Source organism: Parasteatoda tepidariorum, chromosome 8 (genome assembly GCF_043381705.1).
Source record: "Parasteatoda tepidariorum isolate YZ-2023 chromosome 8, CAS_Ptep_4.0, whole genome shotgun sequence".
In the NCBI taxonomy this organism is placed as follows: Eukaryota; Metazoa; Arthropoda; class Arachnida; order Araneae; family Theridiidae; genus Parasteatoda; species Parasteatoda tepidariorum.
This window is the reverse complement of record NC_092211.1, coordinates 59,613-76,591: the sequence shown is the minus strand read 5'-3', so window position 1 is coordinate 76,591 and position 16,979 is coordinate 59,613. Positions and strand designations below refer to the sequence as shown.

General features: G+C 26.8%; 2 protein-coding genes across 2 annotated transcripts in view; one reads left to right on the top strand and one right to left on the bottom strand.

Annotated features, from left to right (window-relative positions):
* The window catches only part of LOC107438819 (serine-rich adhesin for platelets), a gene marked incomplete at its 3' end in the record, with an annotated part of 316,964 nt that overhangs the window by 275,851 nt on the left and 24,134 nt on the right, over window positions 1-16,979 (top strand).
* LOC107439793 (FCF1 rRNA-processing protein Bka) lies at window positions 462-14,814 on the bottom strand. The gene is made up of 8 exons (XM_043050783.2): window positions 14,679-14,814; window positions 14,538-14,599; window positions 12,530-12,595; window positions 11,450-11,598; window positions 9,822-9,894; window positions 8,722-8,809; window positions 4,349-4,443; window positions 462-553 (listed from the first exon to the last, which is right to left on the bottom strand). The coding sequence occupies exons 1-8, from the start codon at window positions 14,679-14,681 to the stop codon at window positions 505-507; spliced, it is 585 nt and encodes a 194-aa protein (XP_042906717.1). The 5' UTR covers window positions 14,682-14,814; the 3' UTR covers window positions 462-504.

Sequence of the window (16,979 nt, the reverse complement as noted above, 5' to 3'; positions counted from 1 at the left end):
ATATTATCTCTCTAGCAAAATGCAGCAGAGTCGCTCATGAGAATGCATGAATCCTTCACACCAAATCCAGTTCAGTATTTGAATGATTGGCGCTTTCATACGCTACATGCTGCTGGAAAGTCGAAATAGATTGTGGTTGAATAGAACTACGTGAAAACCACGCTTTTTGAGTAATTCGAAGCAAAAATTTACATGGTAAAGAAAAAAAAAATCACATTTTGGAAAAGGGAAAATTAAGCACTTTTAAAAAACGACTAATGAAGAACGAAAATTAGCACCTTTAAGCACTTTTTAAAAATGCTACGCACCCTGGGGAGTAAAAAGTTGTAGTTTTATTTACATCGCTCTAGAGCTGCTGTCCATGATAAGTCCACTGTCGGACTTATCGTGGACAGGGAATAAAAGGAAAGTCCATTCTGCCTAAGAATTACAGTTAATTAGTAAGTAAAAAAGTACATCAATTTTGAAATAAAAAAAAAACATTTATTAACAAACAATAATTATTTACAATGGAGGAGCCCCATATGCATCTGGCATTCTTTCTATTGAGTATCTAAAGAAAAGGAAAAAATTTTATTAGAAAACAAACTAAATTGATGCACTACATTTTTTAAATACATATTATGAAACTATTTATCAAAACTTAATAGTAGATAACACTAATAAGAACAGCATCAATAATATTTTTCAAACATTATAAATTTAGTATACAGATGAATTAGCAAAGAAGATAAGCATAAGTTCTTTGTTAATTTTTAAAATGTCAACTTCATTAACTTATTAAACCTGAAAAATCAACTTAAAAAACTATTATTAGTAATGTATTGTTCATTTGATAGAAGAGAGCTTTAATCAAATACTTAAATGAAAAGGAAAAAACAAATTATCAGCAATCCCTATTAAACCAAAAGATCAGAAAAATAATCATTTAAAAAAAATGTTTAAACTAGTTTCGAATAATAGAGTGTTTGTTAATATAATAAGATAAAATTACAACATTGCATATCATAAAGAGGAGCGAAGGGCTTTTAATTTTTCTCTTCAGTGTAATTGTTTGTCGTTGTTCTATTAAATTTGTAATAAAATGTTTTAAAAATAGGCTCGCACTGAATTTATTCAAACTAACAGCCTACATAATAATGCTCATCTCTTAATAGATTACCCTAATAATTAAAGGGTGATTTTAAAATTTGAAACATTTTTGAAACTGAAATTGTTTTAAAAATAAAATTGATCATCTTTTTTATAGCACATATTTTAATATACAGCATCAAGATTGAATTAAAATATAGATCCGTAGGGATCAAATAACTCATCATTAATAATTTTAAGAACGGCAGGATACAAATTGCCCCACTAATTTTTGTCAATAACATAAACCACTAATATTGTAATAGTTTTTATCTCTTATAAGCAACATGATTTTTAACCAACCAGTTTTTATACATTAATAGATAACGCACCATAGAATTTAATATAATTGAATATTTTTAATGCTATGTGTAAACTTTTTAAGCTCATATATCATGGCTCAAATATAGCTTACAGACTTACTTTATGTGTGACAAGAAGCTAAAAAAGTTCCTTTAAAAAGTTGATAACAGACTGGGCAACATAAGGGAAAGAAAAAAACTTTTGAAAATGTGAAAGTCTTCAAAAGGAATCTTTCAAAAAATTGTTTTTTAAAATGATTACTATCACATACTGAATTAATAAAGCAATATTAAAAAGTGGGAGTAACATCTACTGCATAATCTTAAAAATGATTACCTTTGATACAAGACCAAACACTTCTCTTAGACAACAAAAAATAACCAAGAATTAGGAAATTTAAATAACAATCAAAGATACTTTTAGATGTGTTATAAAAATAACTTTTCCAAAACACAAAAGTGTTTTTAAGTTATCTTACATATTGGAAATCAGTAATATATTAAAAAGAAGTTTGACTTGGTCACTTTGGACAGTCTATTTTCTAGGATTGCTCTTTCTTAAAAAATTATAGAATTACTATTTATTGTATACATTTTTGAAAATCACAAACTTCAAACACAACAGGTTATTAAATTTTATAAATAAAATATTCATTTGCCGACGATCAAAAATGCATCAAATTTAAAATCCACCCAATAGAATATTGCAATGAAACTTTTTTAGTTTTCCTTTATCTCACAAAGAGCAAATCTAAATTTCAACTTTTCAAATTCATGGGAAGTGAGAAGATGAATGTGGCAGAACTTAGCTTTTTATGCATGCAGATAGACTTACAGAATAGATTAACTTATGTAGCACACACAAACCTTAGTTTATATGTTAAATACTTTTCTTTTCTTTTTTTTAACAAACAAATATAACTTTATTGGGAACAAAAACACATAAATACAAAGAATATATATTCGTCATCAAGAGGAAAATCCTGTCCAGGCGGCAAAGAAAAGTAATACAATAAATTTAAAAAAAAGAAAAGAAAAAAAAAGGGGGAGGGGGCGATATTACAATCATAAATTATTTTACTCATCATAAGACGTCATATATTGTTGACCACTGTAATAATAGAAAAAGAAAAAAAAAAATGCATGAAACTATATAAAAAAATAACAAAGGTAACATTAGAAATTCATTTGGCTTGGCACAAGACTGGTACAAAAAATTAAATGCTTCCTTTAAAGTGAAAAATAGAGATCTAAATTGTCAATGTTCATTACAAATTGAAATAAAGCATGCTTAAAAGAAGAATATATTTGGATGTTTTGCAACTGAAATGGTAATTTATTATATAATTTAGGTGCTAAGTAAAAACACTGTTTTCGTGAAATTTCTTTTGTAAAGTGGGGATTTTCATATATTTCAGTTGGTCTCCTTTCAGACACATTAGTTTTTAATTTGCATATTAATTTATTGTTNAGTCAAAGGAGTTTTTATTAGAAAGAGAATTTATTAAGTAAAGTACTTCACAATCATTCAATTCTAGGAAAACAAACAAGGTTAAACTTGGTGAAAGATATATTTGCAAACTGTTTGAATTTGGGTTTGAGGTACACTTTATCATCCTTAACAATAATAAAGTAATGAATAATTCCTTAGTAAGCTATCTTGAACTCTCTAAAATTCTAAAATCCGATTTAACCCTTTACCAATGAATAATTTAAAGTTATATTTACTAGTTTTTATATATTTGCGTAGTAAAAGTAAATAATCAAAAATTATGAGCAGGTCCTTATTTAACAATAATCAACACCTCTTTAACATAGCACCTACAAACTTTTAAGAATTTTATATAAATTTATTTCAAATTATCACATGATATATAATAATATAAATAATAACAAGATAATTTGTAATAAATTTATATAAAAATCTTAAAGTATGTAGGTGCTATGTTAAAGAAGTGTTGATTATTGTTAAATAAGGACCTGCTCATAATTTTTGATTATTTACTTTTAATACACAAATATGTGGGGGAGCGTTGATATCGACCATGTCAACCTTCATCTATGAAAAGGTACACCGACATAGAGTCGAGTTAACATGTCTTATATACTAGTGAATTGTAGTTGTAATTTTGTAGTGGTAGATACGCTACAGTACCCCCGCACCAGAATTATAGCTATGATAGAATTCGATGAATGGATGCCACTAGTAGATTCATTGCTATTTTGTGCGAAGCCGGGAGAGCTGTATTAAGATCACCGTATTTTTTTTTAGTGCTGAATGTGAGAGGTGTATTTAACTTCACGGTTGTAGTCAGTCCTGTGTTGCCGTTAGCAGTCGAGTGTATGCAAGCCGACGTTGTGCGCGATCGAGACTGAGTAGCAACAGTGCGAGGAGGTGGATAATGTCGCTGTCACAAGTAGCAAGTCAACTGTTCAATGTAGATCATCCATCGAAGTAGGCGTGTTCATATCGAAGTGGGCGTTACTGCCAAGGTAGGCGTGGTCACATCACGTCCAAAGGTCACCAATATGGGGAGAGGAGTAATCGATCATGTCAACCTTCATCTATGAAAAGGTACCCCGACATAGAGTCGAGTTAACATGTCTTATATACTAGTGAATTGTAGTTGTAATTTTGAAGTGGTAGATACACTACAAATATATAAAACACTTCTTTAATGTAGCATCTACATACTTTAAAATTTATATCTAAAATGAATACAAATTATCTTATTATTATTTCCACCAAATATACACAACACAGAAAGTAAAATTAGAAAAATGCCCAACTAGAGAAAATAAAAAATATAAAAAAATGTATGTTTTCCATACTTGCATATCATAAAAATTAGTCAAGGATTTAGACAAAAGAAAAAAAGCAATACAGGTAACTAAAATATGTGAAATGAACATACCTGTGTTTATTAATGTACATGATAGGAACACCAGGAATTTTACGAATTCTCCTCTTCAGATCTTTATCACAGGTTGCCACAATATAGCATTTGTGCTGGAAACAAAGATTTATTAATTTAATGATATGTATATAACAAAAAAGCATAGAATAATGAACAGCACAATTTAGTTTACTGTCTTGATAAAAAAGCCTAAAATAAAATTCTTAATATTTTTTTGTAAAAAATTTAAGAAATTTGATTAAAAAATACAGTATAAGTATTTAATTTATAAGAGCAATTATTAAATCATGCGGTTTGAAGGTTCTTTTCAAATAAACAAATAACATAAGATTTTATTTTCAAATTAATTTGTAGGGGAAATAAAATAATAGACAATGGGACAAAAACAATTCCAACAGCTATTTAAGTTAATGATTTTTTTTCTTCATTTGTACAAAATGATTGTCATCAAAAATTTTAAAAAAATAATTAGTGGATATAATTATATTATATCCATATTTTGAAAAACTCAAAATTAGAGAAAAAAAAACGAGGTTTCCTGCTTATTGTTCCTTATAATTTCATATAGTTTCTTCAGTTTTATAGTTTCTTCAGTTTTATAGTTTCATCAGTTTCTTACTGCAAAACAGATAACTCCCCCAAGAAAGAAAAAACAAATACTAAAATAACATTTAATATTAGCACAAAAGTTTAAAATAAAAAAAACTCTCCAAGCAATGATTAAAAACATAATTCATTACAACTATTTCATATAATATAATTTACCAATTTCATAAATCAATTATGAAATTGAATTCATGATCACTATTAAGCCCTAGGAACCTACACATTTGAAGCAACTCCAATTGCTACTAGTATTAGTCCTATGGAGTCATTTGCTTACTTAAGCTGATTATTGGTTAATTAAAGAAAGGGCAAATCAAATGTGACTATTAAAGCAATAAATAGAATAGTGGCAATTAAGAATTTTATTCCCACCCTCAAAACCTGTTTTTAATTCACAACTTAGAAATCACATGCGATGTTATGTAACAGCATATGAAAGGTGTAACACAGTTTTTTCAATCTGATAAATTTTTATATATATTTTGAGTGATAAATAATAGAAATATTTTATTTAATTACATTTGTTGATGTTGACACTAGCCTACCTCATTATATATACATATAAACTTACTGAGAAAATAATGTTGTGCTTGAGCTAAAATTATGAAAAATTATTGTTGTATTATTATTTATTTTATTTAGTACTGAATCTATGTTAATTCAGCACATTGTATGATAACTTAAAAATGCTGATAATTGTGAATGCTATTTAAAATATATCTTTATCATAATTACAGTTATTATTGACTAAATTTACTGACTAAATTACAGAGAAAATAATGTTATGCTTGAGCTAAAATTATTAAAAATTGTTATATTTTTATTATTATTTATTTATTTTATTTAGTACTGAATCTGTGTGAATCTCAGCACATTGAATGATAACTTAAAAAATGCTGATAATAATAAATGCAATTTAAAATATAGCTTCATCATCATTATAGTTTTTATTGACATAATTTTACATTTAAACTATTAATTTCTAAGATATTTGTAATTCAGTTAACAAGTGATTTTGTAATACTTATTTATCTATTCAAAATCTAAGATCTCCACAAAAAAATATTTAATCACAAGTCTTATGACTATAAAAAAAAATAAATAAATAAAAAAATAAAAAAAACATGCAATTATAACATTTAATAAAAGTCATTAAGTCATTCTCTTTTACAAATGAAAGTATTAAAGAGCAAAATTTTAAATAATGGCAAAACCGAAACAAAATAAATTTATGGTTAAATAAAGGATAATTAAATACACATTATTTGGTAATTTTTTTAATATTTAAATTAAATAAAGACTAGCAAAATAACGAAAAATTGATACACTCAATATAATGACCAATGTGGTCTGGTCGAAAACAGAAGCTTCAATGTAAAGTCACTATACTGTGAGTTCGCAAAATACCATAAATATTAACCACTAGCTAAAAATATACCTGCCTAATTTTAGCAAATCAATACTTTACTTTGATTAGAATTTTGTAACTGAAATTGGGAACAACACAATTTTTTTACATTAATATATATGCAAAAATAAACTTTAAGATAATTCTTCTTAGGTGAAAAAAAGCCCTAAAAGTAATCTGCTGTTTTGATGCTGTCATTTCCTATAAATAACATATGTCAAAATAACAGTAAATGAACTCACAAGATAAGAATGTAGGGGGTTATGTCCATTCAAACGGATTCAAGTTGTCTCATATTTATTGTGTTGTAATGTCAATATATATATATATATATATNATATATATATATATAATTTAAAGAATTAATATGAAATTTTTCCTAAATCAAATGATTACATTTTTGTCACTATATTGGAAAAAAAAAGTTCAATGGCTATGAAATAGCAAAAGGGACTTCATCCATTAGTTGTTATAATGGAAGGGAAGTTGCATTGGTGGGTCATACGAAAAAAAGTACAACATTATTTAGAAAATAAATAAATATCAAGAATGAAAAAAAAAATTTACACCAAAAGTTAATTCTGTCAAAATGAGAGAGAATTGCATAAATGCATACATAGCTGCCAACATGGATAGGCAAAAATGCAGTAGATTTTACCAAACAATATAAATTTCATGATAATTGTTGCATAAATGTACTAAATATTTTACACACAGGGAATTTTAGGGATTTTCATAGTCATCAAATTAGAAAAACTGCAATATTTTCCTGTTATGATTGACATTAAATGAACTTGAAATGTTATGTACTATGTTTACTCATAATTTTGAATAGTGGTAAGAACTTAATTGATCAAAGATAGTTAAAGTTAAGATATTTTAAATAATTTAAAAAGGGAGTTGTGAACGAAATAAGCTGGACATTTTGAAAGAAAAAAAGTTTTAAGGTAGGTAGGTACTTTATTTACGTCACACAAGAGCTGCAAAATGGGCTATTGGCGACGGTCTGGGAAACATCCCTGAGGATGATCAAAAGACAAGCCATTCGATCCCCTGCAGAGGGGATGGCAATCCTGATTTGGTAGCCTGATGATTTTGTGCGCAAGTCGTCAGGCGCGTGAAGTCGAGAACTTCATAGTAGCAGAGTTTAAAGAGGACCGATATTGTGCACCCCACATCCTGATTCAGACTGATCAAGGTAGTCACCCACTTGCTTACTGATAGTAGCCAGTAATGCTTGACTTTGGTGTTCTACTGGGAACCATGTCTTTATGATTAGTCCACTGCGGGATAAAAAAAAGTTCTAAACTGATTTTTATAAATGAGGCTCGCTTCATTATGCATTAGTAACACTTACTTAAATATTCAAGCAAGCAATAATCTGTGGAAAATTTCAATTTGCATAGGGATTTTTAGGCAACTTAGACAATTTCAGGGAATTTTCTAAAACGTACAAAAACTAGGAAAATTTTTATTAAACCAGCAGAAACTGGCAAAATCCAGTGATCTACTTGGAAAACCAATAGAGTTGTAAGCTATGTATATTATAATCTTTTATGAAAAAATTACAAAAATATAAATCATTATAAAATAGAAAAAACAAAGAAATAATTACTCATGAAATACAGTATATGAAATTGCATTATGAGTAAGAATATTTAATGCATATGTTTTTAAAGAAAAGGGGAAAAAATAGTCCATTAAGTAAATATATACAAAAAATTTTTTTGGTAGAAAAGTATTGCCTACTTCTGTTTAGTGAAACAATTAATTAGCTTTGCTGAAACTTATCTTAAATTCAAATAATTCACGTTTATAAGCTGAGCATGCTTTTAAAGACAGGGAGGAAATGGATGAAATATTATCTAGTTTAAGAGTTAGATAGGATAATTTCTTTTGTAAAGTGGGGGATTTCATTAACTTTTTTATTATTATTATTATTTTCGATACACTAAACGTTTTAAATTGAAGAAAACTTCGTTTTGACAAAAAAAGGGTGAAAAAAAACCATTGGATTGGGTACATTTTAGCAAATAATAATAATACTCATTTGAATAAATTATCAGAAACTTAATTTTATAAATAAACAAACCTGTCAAAAATTAAACAAGCATTTTCTTAATTTTTGCTTAATCTTTTATGTACTACTTCTAATAATAAATTTTTGCATTAAGAAAGACAATTACAATATCATTATTAAAAATAAAAAACTCAGCCATTTTTACTAGTATATGTCCAATAAAGAACTTTTATGGACTAAAATCATCAAAAATTTCAGTTAACAGCACTTTTCGAGATTTTTTCCTGTCCTGGAGGGTGATTAAAATAAAATCATAAAAATATAAGAGAAAAACACCTGTGTTACTCTTTGAACAATGCAATCATCAGCATATGTCCCCTTATGCATACAGGCCATTCTTTGAAATCTGGGATCTCTGACAATTCTGAAAAAAAAAAAAAACTGAGAACATAATAATATATTATAGTACATCTAATAACTTAATTTTGATAAAGAGTTTCCACAGTGAGTAGTGATTAAAAAAAAAAATTTTTAACAGCTATTTGCATACCTAGCAGCAAAGGCAAAAAAAAAAAAAAAAAAAGCTAGGATTTTTAAAAAATATAAAACCTTTTAAGTGAGTGGTCATAAATCAATTTACTTCAGTTTAACAAATTTGATTATGTAATTTTATATTATTATTTTATTTAGCTCCATTGCATGCACAAAGAAAGACATTTTTTATTTATCATATTTGGAACAATATATAGTTTGAAAGAAAATAATAAATAATTTTTTCTTTTTGCATTTGACTCACCTAAAAAAGGAGCCCTTTTACCAAAAATTAGAAGTAGTCAATTCAATATTTTAAATTTTGAACACAAACAAGACAAGATATTAGTACAAAAAAAATTACACTTGAGAAATTTATTTTGAATTACATATATCTTATTTAAAATATATTTTCATCAACAAAACAGACATTGAAAATAGAATAGGGCTTTATTGACCATATTTTATTTTCAATATCTAAGTAATACTTGGACATAGAAACTCAGTTATTTCAACAATTTGCTTTAATTAAAAAGTAGCCCACTTGAACTCTTATGTTTTAACACAATGATTTTATCAAAAAAAAAAAAAAATTAATAAAAGTTCGAAAAAAATAACTAATTTTGAGCCATATACTTTATACATAGCAACATATTTGATAATTTTTTATCTAATAAATAAACAAATATTGGAAATAATATATGCTTTTACAAAAATGATTAACACTTGGGAACAGAAACAAATTGACAGTGATTAGGCTTTAAAAAAAAATTATTTTAAGCATTTTTTAATTGAAAAGAAGTAGCCAATTATCAAGAAAGATAAGTTATTAGTACAAAAAATAAAAATCGATTAAAAACAACTATCACTACTCTACTATTAAACCCTTTGAGCGCATAACTTACTTGAGGGCTAAACGGAATTTATTGCCTAGTTTCTCAAGTTCCCCTAGCACACAATCTGTTATGTAAGGTATACCTGCAAAGTAAAAAAAAATAGATATTAGAATTTCTATAATTGGGATATTAAACTGTAGTATAACAGTAACAGTCATAGCAACAACAATACGGGAAATATAGGAACTACCAACAAAATATGTAGGAAATATTATACATAATAGAAACAATTTTTTAATCATAAGCTTTATTATAAACATGTGGAAATTTGTATAAATAAATTTTGCTATTTCCTACAAAACATTTACATGGTTGATATATTACTTTGCATTAATTGCAATTACAAAGTTTGAATTTCTTTTTATTCTGATATTATCTGATTATGTATGAGACTGTTGCTCTGATCATACAAACTTATAAACATTATTTTGTTTTAGTTTTTGTAATAACAACAGAAAGCATAACTAGAATAGCATTTTCTGTTTTTAGTTATTATTTTTTTTAATATTGCAATTTTTCTAAGTTAAAACGTAGATAAAAAACTGTTAAAATAATTTCCACTCAAAATCTATTGCCTCAGCAAAGTAATTATTTTATATTGTTTTGAAAGCAGCAGAGAAAACAAAAGTATGAACATACTTGTGTGCTACAGTTTATTTAGAAAAATTTTTAACAATTTTTCTTTCTTTTTTTGTAAATTCATAAATCAACTTTTTACTTAAGGCTTTCACAAGATGTGTAACAGAAAAAGAAGCTTTTCTTTAGCACGCTAAGTTTACATTCATTTAAAAGTTTAAATGTAGTAGTTTTCAGTAAAACTTTAAATCAATTACAATTTTTTTTTAATGTAGGTGGTTTAATGATTAAAATATCATAAAATAAAAATATTATCATGATTGATATTAAACACAAAGTGATTTCTACTACGCAATATATATTTTTTAAATCTTTAGTAAGCTATACAATAACTATATTTAGACAAAGGTCCTCTTTAGAAAAAAATAATAATTTGCATAAATAAATTTTGGTACAAATATGCCAAAATTCCTTAACAATTTTCTTGTTTCAAAATTTACATCAGTGACAAACACATAAATATTAAGTCTCTTTCTTCCCAAAATACAGTTCACTTAGTGTATTGCTGCAAATGCCCATATAACATTTTGGTATTATTAAGGTTAATAATAAAATTTTAAAGAGCATAATTTTTTTTTCTTCTTTGTATGAGTAACCACATATCTCAGAAATTTAATAAAATAGATCAGAAAATTTAGAAGTTCAGTATTGTTGCTTAAATAAAAATTATGTTTTAGTATAACATAATTTTATTGTCTGCTTAAAATCACTACTTCACAAATTATTTTTTTTTTCAATCAAATAATTTGATACAAGTCTATTTAAAAATTTTCAAATACATTTTTTTAAAGTTAAATCAGATAATAAGTTGTATCAGGTAAAAACATGTAACACTGTCAAAAGCATGAAAAACGGTACACATATTCGAATATAAATTTAAATAAATAACACATTGAGTACTGAAAATTTTATCTTGTCAAAAGTGTGAAATGTCTTATATTTCACATTACTATTTTTTGAGAACAATTTAGCTTCAATTATGTACAAATAGATTGACTTACATTTTCCATACAAGCAATCCATCATTGAAGTAAAAACATCCAATTTATTTTTTATTGAAAAATTCACAAAATTAGTATCAACAATGATATGATAAGGCGGTCCCAGTTGGGTGTTATATTTGAAAAACAACGCTGATGAGTACTGTGCACTAAAATTAAATTGAAAAAAGAATTACATATTTAAAAAAAAAACTCTTATTATAAGTATAACAAACAATTACATTTATGGAAAAAAATAAGCTTCTAAAAAAATGTGACGAATAGCAATATAAAACAGACATTTGAATTGTCTAATGCATCAGAATTCTCAACCATATTTTTCAACATTTCAAATCAGTAACAATACAACAAAATTAAACATTATCTATAACAGCAATAGTATTAAACCATTTTCAAATTAAATAAAGGGGAAAAAAACTGGGAAGTTTTCTAATGGCCAATAAGATTAATTTTATTTGTATCCACTTTTTGCCAACTAGTGGCAATTTTTTTAAGCAGGTTAGGTTAACATTAAACACTTTCAATACATAATTTTTTCTTCCTACATATCAGTACCTCTAATGTTATATACAACCAAAATATAAAAAAGAAATTAATGACAAATAATTTTTATTTAAAAAAAAAAAAAAAAAAGATTAGGAACTCATTTTAGTTTTTAAAGAAATTTTTATTTTCTTAATGTTCTTGCTACTAATTGTTTCATTTGTTATTTCTATTTTTTTTTCTTACGAAAAATTTGGACTTAAAAATGCTATTAACCATAGGATTTTCATTCAGTGCAACTAACACAAAAATTACCTACTTCAAAATTGAAAGTTAGTTTTGAAATTTCTCCCCCCCCCCCCAAAAAAAAAATTNGGTCGCAATTTGCCCCCCCCCCCAAAAAAAAAAATTTTTTTTTTGGAAGTATCGGGCTACTTGAATCTATACAAAATTTTTACCATTAAACTGAATAACTTTGAATTGTAATGAATGAGTTACGGTAGACTCTTAATTCCATTTTGTTTATTATTATTTGGCAAATAGTGAAAACTAATTTTGGGAATTAACTGTTAAATAAATAAATAAGGCATTACATACACTTCTTTTACTTTCGGTTGATCATCCTTCTTCTTTTTCTTCTTTATGACTCGATCTTTTTTGTTTCTGAAAACAAAATGTACAAACATTACATTGGAAAGAAATACAGATTGGCATAGGTCATTAATACTACACAATTTTATAATAAATATAGCAAAGATATAAAATAATAAACTTAAGTGCTTACACCAGAGCCGGATTATACCTTTCGTAGGCCCTAGGCACAGCCGTTTATGGGCCCTCCCCTCCTTCCCCCACTCCTCCCCTCTTTTCAAAATATATGCTAAAATTTTCTTCGTATGCAAACGTATTACGCTATTTTAGATGTATTAATTTCAGAAATGACTAAAAGGCGTAAAGCTTACAGTGATTTGTACGATAATTTCGGTTTTCCTGTTCACAAAAATTTGTCAAAATCTGAGATTAAACTAAAAGCGCAAAATTTGGTGAAAATTTACTCATCCGATTTAGAGGAAAACTTTGTAGATGAATTTTTACTATTTTCAAATTTGTATGAACATAAATCTGCACAAGAAATGTTGAAGGCTCAAATTAAAGATAAACTTGTGAATACTTTTCCTAACGTTCACATTGCATTAAGAATATATTTGTCGATTCTTGGATCAAATGCAGAAGGAGAAAGATCTTTCTCCAGATTAAAATTGATAAAAAATTATTTGCGTTCAACAATGAATCAAGATCGTTTGGCATCGCTCGCACTTATGTCTATTGAATACGACATTTTGCGTAGTTTGGAATTCGACAGCATAATACAAGATTTCGTTGAATCCAAAAATCGCAAAAAAGTAATATATTAGATCATAAGATTCTGCAAAATAATTTATTACCGAAAAATATTATATTTTTATTTGTATCTTCATAATTTTGTGCAAAATACACTTGTTGTTTTTAAAGCTAAATTATTTTTGTCAACAAATTTTTTTCTCCCAAGTTTTTCGTAGGCCCTAGGCACGTGCCTAGTGTGCCTATAGGTTAATCCGGCTCTGGCTTACACACATAACATGCTACACTGTAGAAGTAATTTCACACTAGATTTTCATATTCTTTTTCACAGGGACCACAGTTTTGTAAACCTGGCTAAATGGTAACTCTTTATACTGGGTTCATATTAATTTTGGAAAAGTTCACTGAGTTTTTTTTTTTTTAAATATTATTCCTACATACTATTAGGTTGCATTATACAATATTATAATATATTCAGATATTGGTACACCTATACCCTAAATTCTTGAGTTACAAACAAAAGACAGCACAAACAAAAAAGTGTTTAGCACAAATTTACCACCTACAAACCTTGGAAGAAAAATTACTTTTAGTTAAAAAATTAAATTAAAATCCTAATTAAATTTAAAATTACATCTATAATAAAAATCACAACATAAAGGTAAATAAGTATGTATAAACTATTAATATCGGGATGAGAAGTTGGTAACGAGGTAAAATGTGAACATTTTGCAGGTATATAACATGCTATGCAAAAACAAGAAAACTAAAAGAAGTTCATTAATTTTAATTTTGTTAATATTTTCATTCAATGAAATCTTTCAGATCTAAATAAAGGTAGACATTGATTTCTTTCAGTTTACTTCAAAATTAAATAAAAATAAATCCTTATCTATTTCAGGAAGCTTTAAAAGGTATCAAACTATTGATGCTAGTAATGCTCAGTTACTTGGGGTAATAGGTTCATAACATTCTAAAATAGATATAATAGCAATAGGTCTTTTTAGAGCCCCATGAAACAAGTACACAGCTAAAAGAATTATTAGAATATTGTCACAATAAAACAATTAATGGAAATAATTCATAAACATGATAAGATTGGTCTATGAAGAAGTGAAAATTATATATTATACAAAATTTTGATCTTCGCTGTTATTGTTCAGTAACTGAAAAATTGAATTTTCTATAATAATAATTTCATAGTATATTCCTTACCAGTTTTTATTTTGGTATTTTCTTTTTAGTGAAATTGTAAGCTACTTACATTCGATTATCTGTCAAGTTAATGACTTTTTTAGGAGCGGCAAACTTTGGAGTGCCTTTGCCCTACAATTAAAAAGTAAGATCAATATGATGATTTTAACTAATTATATTAAAAATACATCAGAAAATAAGAAATATTAACCATATTTTCTAATAACAATAATTCACACCACGTTTGTTTTGAATTGGTTATATTTACTAATTATTTGCTCGATCGTTTCCGGCTATCTATTTCTATCTAAATAAAGGTGCTAATGTTTAGATTAAATATTTAAAAAACAGCATAATTAATAGATTTTTTTGTCTCCTTAATACAAAAAAGATAATTCCAGGAATCATCACACAATTTATTTATTTAAGAAAAATTTAAATTAGACAAACTTTTTATTTTAGCTAATTGTTAACTGTGAAATATAGTGATTCGTTGCTCGTGGCAACAGTCACTTAAGGCACGCGAAGCTTGATTCAAAAATCTCATCTTACATAAAATTATTCCTTAATTCAGTAATATATTGATATTTTGTGTTTTATTGGGAAATTTTTATCTTAAAAATGCCTGATGCTGATGTTTATGGTGGATGTGAAGGTCCTGATGCTATGTATGTTAAGCTAATTTCATCCGACGGTCACGAATTTATTATCAAACGAGAATATGTTCTTACATCTGGGACAATAAAAGCTATGTTAAGTGGACCTGGTCAGTTTTCTGAGAATGAATCTAACGAAGTAAATTTTCGTGAAATACCATCTCATGTTTTGCAAAAAGTTTGCCAATACTTTGTCTATAAGGTACGATATACGAACAGTTCGTCTGAAATTCCCGATTTTCCTATTGCTCCTGAAATATCACTGGAATTACTTATGGCTGCGAATTTTCTTGATTGCTGAAAGAATGTTTTGAATGATCTTTTGAACGTGAACATATTCATCAGACTTTATCTTTGAATTGTATATATTTGTATAATCACATGCAAAAAATGCTCATTAAAATGCAAGCAATTACAACGTGTCTGTTTTTTATTTTATAATGAGCAGAGTTGGAGATTTTACCAGTAAAAAGTGGTTTTTGCCAGTACAGTGGCACAAAATTATTAAAAACCAAATTGTCTAAATTACTAATTAAATATTTTTAAAATATTAATATAAGGGTAATAATTATTATCAGACAGAAAGTTTTTGACCTCTTTTCATTTTAGAATCCTTAAATGAATGTTTTTTTTGCAAATTGTATTTTTTTTTTTTTACTTCTTCATAATAACTTTTGGTATCTATTCTACATTATATCACTCTTGCACTATATTTAAAGAGAGATTTAAGATGGGTGCGCAGATTTAAAAAATTGCATTGATACTTTTATATTTTAATTAACTACTCATGTTGATAGATATTTTATGCTTTAAATTATAGTTATAATTAATTCAAAATATGTTCATTTCACTCATGTCTGTCATATGTGTCATGTCTGTCACATATGTCTGTCAAGGAGACTAATCACTAATTTTCCGATCAATGTTTTAAGCTACTAAAATGATATATTATGATGTATATGGAATAATTTTTTTTAATTATATATATTTCAATTTTAGGAACAATTTTGTATCAAAAATGTGTTTTTGTCCTCTCATCTCCGAAAACGGGTTTTTGCCATGCTTTTTTCCACATGCAGCAAAATCTTCATTTGAAGCTTTCTGTGTTTTTTTGCTTATATTTCTCTCAAGTTAATTGCGTTACTTATGAATTCATTTTCATTTTTTAACTTTTCATGTCATTGAGTTATCTATAACACTTTAGTGATTAATTATTAAAAATGAACATTTTCATCTTTTTAGACAAGACTATATATATATTCACAAGTTTTAAAAAAAACTTACATAAATGTAAGTCTTATCTGAATGGTGCAACACTGGTACCTTTTGAGTGTACTGGCACATCATATATCTGTAATTTTTATTATTAATGGGGGGAATTAAATTTATATATTTTTAGTTGGCATCAGAGCACGGTTGGGTTTTTAACGGGATAATCTTGGTAAAAAATATTAACCCATGTTTATTTATGGTTATATTGTTTTGTTTTTTATAACTGATAGTAATATATATTATTTCTGTATCATAGCTAGTATTTATAATTAGTTATTATTAATTTATACAAAAATGTATAATAATACAGGGACAGCAGACCTATTATTTTTGTTGTCCTTGCCTTTTTTTCCTGTTATTTCTTATTTTTTTGAAAATTATCTGATATTTCCACCTTTGAACACAGTGACAGCCATGAAAACAGAATGACTCAAGGTCAAGTATTGCAACTTCTCCTGTTTTTTAATTCATTCGCTTTGAATGGAGTGTGAGGAGGAGGTAGAACATGAATTATTTTCATTATGTCAGCTTCGGTGTCTGCTTCCAATTCATATTCAACTGGAGTGGAGGGAAATTACAGTTGC

Coding starts and splice junctions, on each gene's coding strand:
- LOC107439793 (XM_043050783.2), bottom strand. Junction 12,596..14,537: donor AACTTGACAGATAATCGAAT/GTAAGTAGCTTA, acceptor TTTTGTTTTCAG/AAACAAAAAAGATCGAGTCA. Junction 9,895..11,449: donor GGATTGCTTGTATGGAAAAT/GTAAGTCAATCT, acceptor TTTACTTTGCAG/GTATACCTTACATAACAGAT.